The sequence below is a fragment of the Geotrypetes seraphini genome, chromosome 5 (genome assembly GCF_902459505.1).
Source record: "Geotrypetes seraphini chromosome 5, aGeoSer1.1, whole genome shotgun sequence".
In the NCBI taxonomy this organism is placed as follows: Eukaryota; Metazoa; Chordata; class Amphibia; order Gymnophiona; family Dermophiidae; genus Geotrypetes; species Geotrypetes seraphini.
The window spans coordinates 159,729,150-159,743,489 of record NC_047088.1 but is presented as its reverse complement, the minus strand read 5'-3'; the positions used below and the strand labels follow the sequence as shown (position 1 = coordinate 159,743,489).

The 14,340-nt window shown below is 43.4% G+C and overlaps 1 protein-coding gene across 1 annotated transcript in view; it reads right to left on the bottom strand.

Annotated features, from left to right (window-relative positions):
* Positions 1-14,340, bottom strand: part of FAM207A (family with sequence similarity 207 member A) — a 247,385-nt gene that overhangs the window by 26,394 nt on the left and 206,651 nt on the right. Inside the window, exon 5 of the mRNA XM_033946314.1 lies at positions 1,116-1,184. Coding sequence (XP_033802205.1) covers positions 1,116-1,184 — 69 coding nt within the window. The remainder of the gene's footprint in view (positions 1-1,115; positions 1,185-14,340) is intronic.

The window sequence follows — 14,340 nt, the reverse complement described above, 5'->3', positions numbered from 1 at the left end:
ACTGCACACGTGTCCCCTGAGGAAGGAGTTTTCTTATATGCCGAAACAGGGATCCTTGTTGAGTCCACCATTTCAAATAAAGACTCCATTATTTGGTTGAAAAGATACCTCCCTTGCCTTTTTTGTCTGATTGTCTGTACTCTAAGGCGAGGTGTTCTTCTGTCTTTCTGTTCATTCTAGCCCTAATAATAATTTATAGTAAACTATGTATACAATGTACCCAGGCAGCTTAATACAGTAATTTTTTAAAATAAAAATCATGAATAATTGCTGAAAGACTTTACAGATCAATGGTTTTCTTGATCAAGTTTTCTTGTTCATTTTATTTTTTTTCTTGACTTTATAAATATATAGGCAGAACAGACAGAGAGGCAAAAACAAGACAGCTGATATCTGAATTTCACCACAGCAACTAACATAAGAACATAAGAATTGCCGCTGCTGGATCAGACCAGTGGTCCATTGTGCCCGGCAGTCTGCTCACGCGGCGGCCCTTAGGTCAAAGACCAGTGCCCTGAGTCGAGCCTTACCTGTGTACGTTCTGGTTCAGCAGGAACTTGTCTAACTTTGTCTTGAATCCCTGGAGGGTGTTTTCCCCTATAACAGCCTCTGGAAGAGCGTTCCAGTTTTCTACCACTCTCTGGGTGAAGAAGAACGTCCTTACTTTGTACGGAATCTATCCCCTTTTAACTTTAGAGAGTGCTCTCTCGTCTCTCTATCTTGGAGAGGGTGAACAACCTGTCTTTATCTACTAAGTCTATTCCCTTCATTATCTTGATCATGTCCCCTCTCAGTCTCCTCTTTTCAAGGGAGAAGAGGCCCAGTTTCTCTAATCTCAAGCAAAGCACAGAAAACAGCCCAAAAGATTAAAAAGCAATACCATGTATTCCTCTAAGTGTGTAAAGAATGTTCTGGATATAGCTAAATGAAATATTATATTAAATGGAGTCACCATAAGTGTGCCGGGTGTATCTGTTCAAGGGCACAATCTCCCTCCCGTAAAATTGCCTAGTATGCATTTTTTTAATCAAGCAAAAACTGAGAACTCAGAAAATTAAAGTTAGGCTGGAGCACACATCGCTTTCACTGAAATGGTTTGTCTGCTAAGTACTCACAGGAGCTTGCGTTTCTGAGCAGGCTTCATCTTACTGTAATCGGTTGGTAAGGCCTTCTTTTTCACATTACTATAAAAAAAGAGAGAAGGGGGAGACAAGTTTTATGAATGCCAATTTTCCTGTTGAGCTCTTTCATCCCTTGCAGTAAGTTAACTCACTTCTGACTACATTTGCAAGAATCAAAGAGATCTGTTATGCAGGAGGCACAAAGACTACTAGTTATTGAATTGTTACACAAAAGCACTCATATGCTTGGACAAGCACTGCCACATTTCCTTCTGTTGCTCAAGAATATAACATAAGAATTGCCATACCGGAACAGACCAAAGGTTCAAGTCCAGTATCCTGTTTCCAACAGTTGTCAACCCAGGTCACAAATACCTAGCAAGATCCCAGAGTAGAACCAGATTTTATACTGCTTATCCTAGGAATAAGCAGTGGATTTATGGCCTATGGACTTCTCTTTTAGGAAATTATCCAAATCTTTTTTAAACCCTGCTAAGCTAACTGCTTTCACTACATTTTCCAGCAATAAATTCCAGAGTTTAATTACATGTTGAGTGAAGAAATATTTTCTCCGGTTTGTTTTAAATCTGCTATTAGTAGTTTCATTGCATGCCCCCTAGTCCTAGTGATTTTAGAAAAAGTAAACAAGCAACTAATATCTACTACTCCACTCAGGGGATCATAATAAAAAAACTAACCCCTTTCCATTTTACAAAAATGCAAAAAAGGTTTTTAGCAAAGGCCAGCACGTTGAATTCTCTGTGCTGCTCTGAATGGTGCTAAAAATCATCTGCCTGCCTTTGTAAAAAAAAGGGGGGGGGGGTTAAAATGTCAAAAAAATGCTTAAGTCAGCACTGGGACATCCAAGTGCCGATAATCTAGTGAGACATTTTTTCCACTCTACATCCAGAATTCAAAGGGATGTGTTGGGAGGTGTGTTATGGGTGGGCTTAACTTGGATGTCTTATAGCCCAGGCGCCTTAGGCCCCACCTGTGGGCGGGGCTTTGGGACGGCTGGGCCAATCTGGCCCCGTTCTGCCATTGGATGCCTGCCGGAAAGGCAGGTTTGGCACCCGTCTGTCCGGCCATCTTGAAACAAGGTACGGGGAAGGGGGGTGGGGGTGTGGGGGTCATGGGGTCAGCCGGGGGGTCGCGGGTCGGCTGGGGGGGGCGATCGGGGGTTCTGGGGGGGTGGTCGTTGGGAGGAGGGGGGGTTGCGTCGAGGGCAGGAGGGCCTGGGATCCCTCCTGCCCGTAATGTAGTGCGGGGTGGGGGTAGAGGGTCGCCGGGGCCAGGAGTGTTTGGCCTCCCTCCTGGCCCGAACGAGTTGCGGCGGGGGGGGGGGGGGAGGGTCGCCGGGGCCAGGAGAGTTTGGGCTCCCTTCTGGCCCGATTGTACTCGGGGGTTGCCGCGGGCCAGGATATTAATTGCGAGAGGGGGGTGATGGATCGCGGCAGGAGAGATGCCTCATCTCCCCTACTGCGATGCCATCACTCCTCTACCGGAACTGCCGCGACCCGCGGCAGGAGAGATGGGGCATCTCTCCTGCCGCGGGTCACGGCAGTTCGGGTAGAAGAGTGATGGCATCGCGGTAGGGGAGATGAGGCATCTCTCCTGCTGCGATGGTTGCGGTGGGTAGGTTGCTGGGCCGCTGAATTGATGGCGCCAGCGGCCATCAGCTCAGCGGCACCTTTTTCGGCACTTAGACCTGGTTTGACTACGTCTAAGTCAAAAAGGTCTAAGTGCCGACTAGGCAACCTGTAAATGTTTTGGTTATACCTGTTGTACGCCTAGGTGTAGGTCGGCCCACCTCCCACCCACTGCCTGCCTTTTCCCCTCCTCTAAACACACCTCTTTTCTCTCTATGCGTTTAGTGGCAGGGGAAAGGCCTAAGCTGTTTTTAGATACGTCTAAAAATCAGCTTTGGTTATGGGTACTTGGACGATCAGGCTTTTTGATCGTCCAAGTAGCCATTTAGGACACTTTTTAGACTTTTTTTTTTTTTAATTATTATTACCCCCTAAGTTTATATACCGCATCCTCTCCATGATTATAGAGCTCGGCACGGTTTACAAGAGTTTAATAAAGGAAGGAGTAGCATAGAGGGGTTGGATGTTGAGTCTAGGGAGGAAGAGAACATTACAATTTTATGAAGAGCCTAGTTTTCAGGTGCTTACGGAATAACTGGAAGGAGCTGTCCCATTTCTCTTACTGGTTTTTATTTTCTTGAGAACACAAAAACTGCCATTCCAGAACCGAGTAAAGGTCAGATTCTATAAACAGCACGTAACATGATAGATGCCAATGAAAGCAGCACAGACCACATGTCAATCAAAGCTAGGCACCGTTTGTAGAATCACATCTTCTGGCACCTAAATTGACTTAGATGCTTGTAGGCATGTACATTTTAAGCACTGGTATATTAAGCTAGGGTTTTCTTGGCCTAATATACTGGCGCCTATCTGAATCCATGCCCAAACTCTGCCCCAAACCATGCCTACTTGTTAGTAGGCGCCTCAATTTAGACGCCTACATCAAAGTGGTAAGTGCTTACTGGCTAATTTTTTTGTTTTTTAATTAAGATCAGTTAGGCACGTCGATCTAGGCATCTAACTTCAGGTGTCTTTTACAGAATCAGGGCCTAAAAGTCCATTGAACCCTGTGACGAAACGAGTAAATTGCAAGATCCCAGGGACTAGATCCGTCCATTATTGCTCATAACCAGAAGAGAGAGAATATTCTGTAATTTTTTTAATTGCCTACAGCAACCAGAAAGAATAGCAAAGTATAAAAATAATCTTCTACTTAATATTGATACAGATCTCAAATTGCATAATAAATTATTGCTTAAATTCTTATCAACCCTGTTACTACAAAAGGAGGAAAAGACCGCAGAGGTCTGGAGCTAAATCTGGAACTGACTATATGTTGTCAATTAACTATTTGGAAAAGCAGTAAGTCCTCATGTGGATAATGAATAGCTGTTGCCACATAAGATTTAATTAAGTGATTATTCAACTCAGCATTAGTTTCTTCAGCTCAGCATATATTAGTTTCTTGACTTAAGAAGAAATGGTTAATTTAAAACGGATTAGAAAGTATGCTTAAAAATATAATTAAAATTGAGGAAATATTACAATTAAAAAGTAGACAAAAATTGTTCTGTGTAATGTAGGCAGTTTTTTGACCAATGAAAGAATAGTTGGTCCATTATGAGCAGTCTGTTTCAGATTTAGCTATGGACCTCTGAGGTTCTTTTCCTCCTTTTGCAGTAACAGGATTGATGAGAATATATTAAGTGAAAAGATATTTTTTTAGATATACTAATGGCATTTTGAGACTCAAAGGTGAAGGGGAGAAATATATAGAAGCTGATAAAGATAAGGCTGAATTGCTTAACAAATATTTCTATGCTGTGTTCAGAGCTGAAGCCTCATGAGCAGGACCACAGAAGACAAATGCAAATACTGATAAAGGTGTAGTAGACCCCGATCGATTTTCTGAGGATTGTGTTCGCGAGTAGCTAGCTAAACAGAAGGTGGACAAAGCAATGGGGCCAGATGGGGTACATATAAGAGAACTGAAGGAACTTAGGAAAGCTCTTGTGGCTCCACTGGCTGACCTTTTCAATGCTTCTTCAGAATCAGGAGTGGTAGCGGAAGACTGGAGAAGGGCGGATGTGGTCCCTCTCCACAAAAGTGGAAACAAGGAAGAAATAGGGAACTACATGCCAGTAAGTCTGACTTCTGTGGTAACTAAATTAATAGAAACATTTTTAAAATGGAGAATAGTGAAGTTTCTGGAATCCAGTGGAAGCATGGATTCACTAATGGCAGGTCATGTCAGACAAATCTGATTAATTTCTTTGACTGGGAGACCAGATAATTTGATATGGGGAGTAAGCTAGAGATGTTTAGATTTGAGCAAAGTCTTGACAATGCTCCACACAGGCATCTAATAAATAAACTGGGTGCCCTCAGGATGGGCCCCAAAGTGACACTGGGTCAGAAACTGGTTGAGTGGAAAGCGGATATTACCAGTGGTGTACCTCAAGGTTCGGTTCTTGGGCCTGTTCTTTTTAACATTTTTGTAAGTGATATTCCTGAAGGGCTGTCAGGTAAAATTTGCCTCTTTGTGGATGATACAAAAATCTACAATACAGTAGACACCTCTGATGGTGTGAATAACATGAGGAAGGACCTAGCAAAGCTTAAAGAATGTCTTAAAGAATGGTCTGAAATTTGGCAGCTAAGATTTAATGCTAAGAAATGTAAGGTCATGCATTGGGCTGCAAAAACCTGTGGGAAAAGTACAGTTTAGGGGATGAAGAACTTTTGTGCACGAAAGAGGAGCAGAACTTGGGAATGATAGTAAGTGATGATTTTAAGGAGGCCAAACAGGTTGAAAAGGTGACGTTGAAAGTTAGAAGGATGCTAGTGTGCATATGGAGAGGTATGGTCAGTAGTAAAAAGGAGGTATTGATGCCCCCGTGTAAGACTCTGGTGAGACATCATTTAGAATATTGTGTACAATTCTGGAGATCACACCTTCAAAAAGATATAAACAGCATAGAGTTGGTCCAGACAAAGGCTACTAAAATGGTTAGTGGTCTTCGTCATAGGGTGTATGGAAACAGACTTAAAGATCTCAATATGTATACTTTGGAGGAAAGGCAGGGGAGGGGAGATAGAGACATTTAAATACATACGTGGCATAAATGTGCATGAGGCAAGCCTCTTTCAATTGAAAGGAAGGTCTGGAATGAGAGGGCATAGGATGAAGTTAAAAGATGATAGACTCAGGAGAAATCTAAGAAAATACATTTTTATAGAAAGCGTAGTAAATGCGTAGAATAGACTCCCTGTAGAGGTGGTGGAGACAAAGACTGTGTCTGAAATCAAGAATGCATTGGACAGGCATGTGGGATCTCTTAGGGAGAGGAGGAAAGAGTGGATTCTGAGGATGGGCAGATGGATGGGCCAATTGGCCTTTATCTGCAATCATATTTCTATGTTTCTATGTTGTACTGTATGCAGAGTCTGGCATCTTAGGGTGTCATCTGTGTACATTAGTACCTCTAGTTTGTGGTCCTGTATTTGCAGAGGGTTTATTTGTGTTCTGATGTGTGACTGATCAGGTGTTCTGGTAGGAATGAAGGTCGAGAAGCGCTATTGATGTCATGGCCCCAAGTAGGAAGATATTTGTCGGCTCTTCTTCAGCTTCTTTAAACCCAGAATGATTCTCACTTAAAAATTAGTGGAGACCACTGCCTTAGGGTTACCATATGGCTCCAGAAAAAGGAGAATGGGTTGAGACACCTGGGTTTTACTTCCATTGCTTTTCAATGGAAGTAAAACCCAGATGTCTCAATCTATCGGCCTTTTTCTAAAGCATGTCCTGTTTGGTTTCTCACAGAAAAGGCAATAAACCCCGTGCTATAGGTTAATGTTAAGGACTGCCTACATAGGTTTGAAGGTTCATGGAAATTACTGAAAGAAAAACACTAAGGCTATTGCTGCACAGCTTTGTAAAAGAGGGTGTAAGTTATTTGAATGTGATATTCTGAGGGCTGTACTTGATTTAATTTTTTTTTCTATATTTTGTTGCTTGGAAATGGGCATAGGTTGTGCTCTTTGATTTGCCTTCATACTGAGAAAAACATTAAGCCATGTACTATAGGTTAGCTTTTACACTGGAAAAAAAGAACTATCCCCCTCCCCTTTATCAAGCCGTGCTGCCAAGCAGCATGAACTAAATGCCAAGCCACCCATTCCAATATGATGGGCGGCTTGGCATATAGCTTGTGCTGCTTGGCAACACGGTATGTTAAAATGGGGGGGGGGGGAGTTATTTGTGTGGTATATTCCGAGGGCTGTTCTTAATATGTTTTACGCATAAATAATTAGAGCTAAAATTATTGTCTGGATCAAAATATCACCTCATGCTTAGACTATTGCAACGTACATCTCTCGGGCCTCCTGCGCACCTGTCTCTCACCTCAGTCTGTTCAAAATGCTGCTGCGCGACTTAAATTCTGTGAGAGCCGCTATTCTCACATTACCCCTCCTCAAATCAATTCATTGACTCCCCGTCCGCTTCTGAATACAGTTTAAACTCCTCTTGCTGACCTACAAGTGCATTTGCTCTGAAGCTCCCCCGATATCTCTCCTCCCTCATCTCCCCCTATGCTCCCTCCCGTGATCTCCGTTCGTCGGGCAACCCCTCTTATCTGTACCCTTCTCTTCCACTGCCAACTCCAGACTCCATCCCTTCTTTCTTGCGGTGCCGTATGCCTGGAACAGGTTGTCTGACTCAATATGCCGTGCTCCGTCCCTGGCAGTGTTCAAATCCCAGCTAAAGGACCACTTTTTTGAAACTGCTTTCAACTCTTAACTCCCCTTCACTGCTGTCAGACACCTATACCCACTATAATCTCCCCAACCCTGCTGCTGTCAGATACCTATATCCACTATAACCTCCCCAACCCTGAAATGTCTTGTCCAAATTAGATTGTAAGCTCTTCTGAGCAGGGACTGTCTATTGTCTGTTAAAATGTACAGCACTGAGTACGCCTTTCAGCTATAGAAATAATATAGTAGTAGTGATGTTAGGTTTTCTGTATGCAATGCAGAACCCAGTATGCTTCACAAGTTGTACTTTTATTGATGTTCACTCAATAAAAATAAGTTAGAACCCCCCCCCCCCCCCCATTATAGGCTTAAAATGTTTATTTGCAATGCCTTAGGCCCAAATAATTGCATAAAATCATCTTTCAGCTTTGAGTGGGAAGATGCGGGGAAGAAGATTAAGACTGTGGGGATGGTGAGGGGACAGAGATGAAAATTGCAAGGATGGTGATGGGCGGGGATGAAATATACGCCTCACTGTGGGGGCGGGGGATGAAAATGTGGAGATGGCGAGGAAACAGGGATGAATCGTTCATCCCTGTTTCCTCGCCATTCCCACATTTTCGTTGACTCCATGTCACTCTCTAGTGATCAATTTTCTGAGGATTGTGTTTGTAAGGAGCTAGCTAAACTAAAAGGTGGACAAATTGATGGTGTACATCCGAGGGTACTGAAGGAGAGCTAGCAAAACCAAGGTGGACAAAGGGAAGTTTTGGCGGTTCTGCTGACTGACCTTTACAATGCATTTCTAGAGTTGGAAGTAGTACCAGAGGACTGGAGAAGGGCAGATGTGGTCCCTCTCCACAAAAATGGAAGTAAGGAAGAAGGAATGAACTAGAGGCCAGTAAGTCCGACTTCTGTGATAAGTAAATTAATGGAAATGCTTTTAAAACAGAGAATAGTGAAGTTTCTGGAATCCAATGGATTATAGGACCCAAGGTAACATGGATTCACTAGAGGCAGGTCTTGTCAGACAAATCTGATTAATTTCTTTGACTGGGTGACTAGAGAATTGGATAGAGGGAGAACACTAGTTGTGATGTACTGTATTTAGATTTTGGCAAAGCCTTTGACAGTGTTCTACACAGGCATCTAATAAATAAACTGATTACCCTCAGTATGGGCCCCAAAGAGATGGACTGGGTCAGGGACAGTGGTTAATGGAAATCGCTCTGAGAAAGGAATGTTACCAGTGGTGTGCCTCCAGGTTTTCTTTTTGGGCCAATTCTTTTTAACATTTTTGTAAGCAATTTTGCCGAATTGTTGTCAGGTAAGACTTGCCTCTTTGTGGATGATACCAAAATCTGCAATAGTGTAGACACGCATGATGGTATGGATAACATGAGGAAGCATCTAGTGAAGCTCAAGGAATGTTCTGAAATTTGGCAGCTAAAATTTAATGCTAAGAAATGCAAGGTCATGCATTTGGGTTGCAAAACTCCAATGAAATCATACAGTTTAGGGCAGTGGTCTCAAACTCAAACCCTTAGTGGGGCCACATTTTGGATTTGTAGGTACTTGGAGGGCCGCAGAAAAAATAGTTAACGTCTTATTAAAGAAATGACAACTTTGCATGAGGTAAAACTCTTTATAGTTTATAAATCTTTCCTTTAACAGTTAAAGGAAATATTTATATACGATAAAGAGTTTTACCTCATGCAAAGTTGTCATTTCTTTAATAAGACGTTAACTATTTTTTCTGCGGCCCTCCAAGTACCCTATTTTTTCTGCAGCCCTCACATTTAAACTTTAATATCTTTCCTTTCTTAAAACTGACACATTTCAATCACTATATTGAAAATAAAATCATTTTCCTTATCTTTGTTGGCTGGTGACTTTATTTTTCTGTGCTTTTAACTGTTTCCAGGGCCTTCTTGTCCTTTGACTGTTTTTCTCTCCGTCTTCACTTTCTGCCTTGCATCCATCTTTGGCATAAACTTAATATTCTGCTTTCTTTTCAAAATCTGCGTTTCCATGTCTTACCTTCCCTTCTATCTTTCTCTTCTTCCGTCCCTATTTCCATGGTCTGACATCTCTTTCTTTCCTTTCTCTCCCTCTCTCCTTCCTTCCTTCCTTTCCCCTGGTCTGGCATCTGTCTCCTTCCATCCCCCAACTTTTTATTTCTTTCACCCTGCCCCCTTCTTTCTTTAACTCTCTCTCCATGCCCCCTTTCTTTCTATATGTCTGTCTTTCAATCTCTCTCCATGCCCCCTTTCTTTCTTTCTCCATGCCTGCCCTTTCTTTCTGTCTTTCTCTCTCCATGCCCCTTTCTGTCTGTGCCCCGTCTCTCTTCTTTCTTTCTGTCTCCCTGTCCCTCCTCTTTCTTTCTTTCTTTAATTCTCCCTGCCTTCCCCCAAGCTACCACCATTGGGGAACAGGCCGCCACGCCGCAATCAGGGAACATACCAGCGCCGAGGTCTTAGCTCTCCCTGTTTATCTTCCCCAGCGTGGGGCCGACCAATTCTTGCCACCCGACGTCAGTTCTAACGTTGAAGAGGAAGTTCCGGGCCAGCCATGCAGCAATTGGCTGGCCCGGAACTTCCTCCAAATTTGCATGTGCCCATCACTGGTGATAGCAATGGGCACATGCACAGAATAAATGCAAAAAAACCCCAAAAACCACCAACCCAAAAACACAACAGCGGGAGAGATATCCAATCTCTCCCACTGTCAACCAACACCCCCCCTCCTGCAGTGGGAGAGATGCCCTCTCTCTCCCATAGCAAAGCGACCCCCCCCCACCCCAGCAGCGGGAGAGATGCCCATTCTATCCTGTTGCCAGGGTTTTAAACAGTGCTGTCACTGTACCGGTATCCCTGGACCAGTCGCTGATATTTGTTGTCAAAAGCCGATACTGCTCATAGAAAATGGCTAGCTGATTTTAAAGAATCCACTGTAGTGCTCATTTTAATGTTGAAGAGCCCATTTGTAAGGCAGTGTCGGAGACTGCTGGAAAGCTCACCAAAGACATAGATGAGCTGTTTTGATAATCTGCCACTAAAATGTGTGCAAGCTAAACCATCAGAAACCAGTTTAGCGACTGCGTTAAAGTTTTGAGAATCTGGCCCTATGTGTGCCCCATGTTTGTGGAGGCTGTTTTGTTTGGAGGTAAACTACAGTCTTTCATTATTTAAATTATATTCTGGCTTGAATACTGTGGGATACAGACTGCAAGTTTTGATAGATCCCCAACAGACCTCACTTGTCCACATTCACACAACCAAATTTGAGTCCATGGTTTCCGTTTCAGCTTCGGCTGAAATCAAGTGATGAGTTTTGGGTGCAGGTTTGGTTTCATCTGAAAGCTTTTGAAGTTTCCATGGCAATTTCTGAAAAAGCAGTTTTGGTTGGCCTCTAATTATATCCTCCTTAGGGATACAGAGATAAATCCAAACTTGTTGAAATGATTGATCACTAACAGGGTTTTTACTAATGGTGTGAATTAAAGCTGCTAACACCATTAACATTATTTGTAGCAAGGCTTATTTTATACAATGGGCCTATAAGCAAATAATGCATTAATGGATTTAGCATGCTTTCTTAGTAAATGATCTTATTCTTGTCCAGAAATGTAATAACCTTTTACTTTCAACACAACTAATAAATCTGGATTAAAGATAATGTGATTCCCTTTAAACTACATTTTCTGAGCCTATTTTTCCACGAAAACAAATACATCAATGCTAAGGGCTCTTTGAGCCTTTACTAAGGCCTATGCTCCTTCTAGTGTAGTGTGTATTGAATGATTTTGCTGTGGTACTCTGGCTTTAATGTTGTCCGGTGCGGTACTTGGAGAGACCCCCCAGGAAAGAGACTTGGGAGTACTGGTCGACAAGTCGATGAAGCCGTTCCCGCAATGTGTGGTGGCGGTGAAAAGGGTGAACAGAATGCTAGAAATGATTAAGAAGGGGATCACGAACAGATCAGAGAGGGTTATCATGCCGCTGTACCGGGCCATGGTACGCCCTCACCTGGAGAACTGCGTCCAGCACTGGTCGCCGTACATGAAGAAGGACACGGTACTACTCGAAAGGGTCCAGAGAAGAGCAACAAAAATGGTTAAGGGGCTGGAGAAGTTGCTGTACAGTGAGAGGTTAGAGAAACTGGGCCTCTTCTCCCTTGAAAAGAGGAAACTGAGAGGGGACATGATTGAATCATTCAAGATAATGAAGAAAATAGACATAGTAGATAAAGACAGGTTGTTCACCCTCTCCAAGGCAGGGAGCATGAGAGGGCACTCTCTAAAGTTGAAAGGGGATAGATTCCATACAAACGTAAGGAAGTTCTTCTTCACCCAGAGAGTGGTAGAAAACCGGAACGCTCTTCCAGAGGCTGTTATAGGGGAAAACACCCTCCAGGGATTCAAGACAAAGTTAGACAAGTTCCTGCTGAACCAGAATGTATGCAGGTAAGGCTAGTCTCAGTTAGGACACTGGTCTTTGACCTAAGGGCCACCGCATGAGTGGACTGCTGGGCCCGATGGATCACTGGCCTGACCCAGCAGCAGCAATTCTTATGTTCTTATGTTATAACTCAGACATTGGTCAATGTGTCCTTGAGGAAAAGGTAGAGTTACCATATTTAGAGCTCCACAAACCCAGAAACACAGCCCCATCCCATTCTGCCTCATCCTCACCTTCTTACGCCTCTAGCTCTGCCCAGTACCACCTCAAGTCCCGTCCCATTTCATCACAGCCCTGCCCCCTCAAAGCCTCGTCTTCTTCCCTGACAAGCTCTGGCCACATCTGGAGGGCCTCAATCATGCACGGATGTGTGTGACATCATCCACACATGCTCAGAGGCCCTCCAGACACGGCCGGAGCTCGTCAGGGCTTTCCAAAACCCTGACAAACTGCCAGGTTTTGGAAAGGCTGTGGTTTTCCTGTATATCTGGTAACCCTAGGAAAAGGTAGGGCCGTGTGAATGATGCAACCTCAGAGTGCAAAAATTTATCCCCTCCAATATCACTCCTGCAGTGGCTGTGATACAGGGAGTGTGGCAGGGGCATCAAGGATCGGTTTCACACAGGGCACATTTTATAGGAGTGAGCTAACTCAGAATGAGAAAAAGTTGTCTGTAGACCGAGAGGCTAATTCTATGAACGGGTGTTCCTATTGTAGGTAGCGATAGGCATCTTACTGCCGTCTGGAAGCGAATCGGGATGCAAGGTTTTAGAAAAAAGCTCCCCAAGGCCTATGAGAGGGGTCAATCAGGGCTTTAGGCTCCTTCCTGGTGCATCTCAGAATGCACCGAGAAGGCCCGCCATTTTGAAGAGTTGGGCCTGCCAACCGATGGGAGTAGGCATTCCTCCGACCGGCCTTACTTTGAAAGGTACGGGGGATAGGCTTAGGTGTGGGATGTTGGGGTTTGGGAGGCTGTTGGGGGTATTGGGAGAATGTTTGGAGGTGTTGGGAGATTGAGGACCGACAACAGGAGGGAGTGGGCATCCCTTCTACCTATTTCAGGGGCGGGTATGGGGGGTCCTCTGCCGCAGCCGGTTCAGTTGATTGCAGCAGAGGTATTTTCCCCTTGATCAGCTGAGCTGACAGAACTCCCGAAGTGCAGCTAATAGGGGATTCCCTTGATGCGATCAGCTGATGGCAAGGGATCCCTCGACAAAGAGGTGGCTGAACTGCCTACCTTTACAATCAGACTAAGGTGCGATTCTCTAACCAGCGTCGGTGACAAGGACGCCGGTTAAAGAATCAGGGGCTTAGGAACTATTTTTTTGGGTACCCAAAGCATACCTTTCAATGCTTGTCATCAACCTCGGCAACATCACAAAAAAAAAAAAAAAGAAAAAAATCACTGCCATTGGTGTGGTATCTGGTGAGAGTCATGTTAAAGATATAACCTGAACCGGCCTCTCTTCATTAATCCTTGTTCATCCATAAGCCTTGTAATTTTGTGTCTGTCACATATTCCACCAGTCAGGAAGACATTTGTTTTATTACAGATTCCCTGCTCTTAAGTTTCAAGGAAAACCCTTGTAATACCACTTTTTAAAGTGGCATTAAATTGACTCCAGTCTTTGAGAACAAGGGAAGGTTTCAATTGGAGGCTACAGGTAAACAATAGCTGGCTTGAAATTGTAATTTGCATTCCATTAGAACTTGGTGGTAAATCACTGGAGCTTAATGGTATTCGTCCCAATTTAAATCAGTTGACTGCATCAGTTCTAAATCAGGCGGTGGTGATGGGGGAGTGAGATTCACAGCGAGCTTGCCAGGGATTAAGGTAAATTAATTTTCAAAGAGAGGAATGACCATTACAATGTGAAACATTACTCTTTTGAATGGAATTATTTTCCATTTTTCGCTTTGTTCACTAATCACTGTGAACCGGTGTGATTTGTTCCAGGATTTGACATACAAGCCATTATCTGAGAGGAAACTATTGTTCTAAGGCTGCAATGAGAGATGAATGATGCTGTGAGCACATCAATGCTTTACATAGCTTATGAATGGAAACCCTTTTTTTATATATAGGAAAAAAAAACCAACCCTTACAGCACTGCTAAGTATCCAGCAGGGCATCATGTTGTCACAGTATCGAATCTATTTTCTTTATCCTTATTTAAAAGTACTTCTAATCATTTGTGCCACAATTATGAAACGTTCTAAGATTATATATATTTATACATACACAACTCTCTAAATATACAGTATACACAGGGTGCCCACAAAAACACTCCTTGATTTTAAATGGTTACAAAATCAAAACTTATTGGAATATGGACTTATCTTTTCATTAAGGAAACATGACCACATCACAGAGGCATACCTCAACTCACACTGGCTCCCAATTCCGGC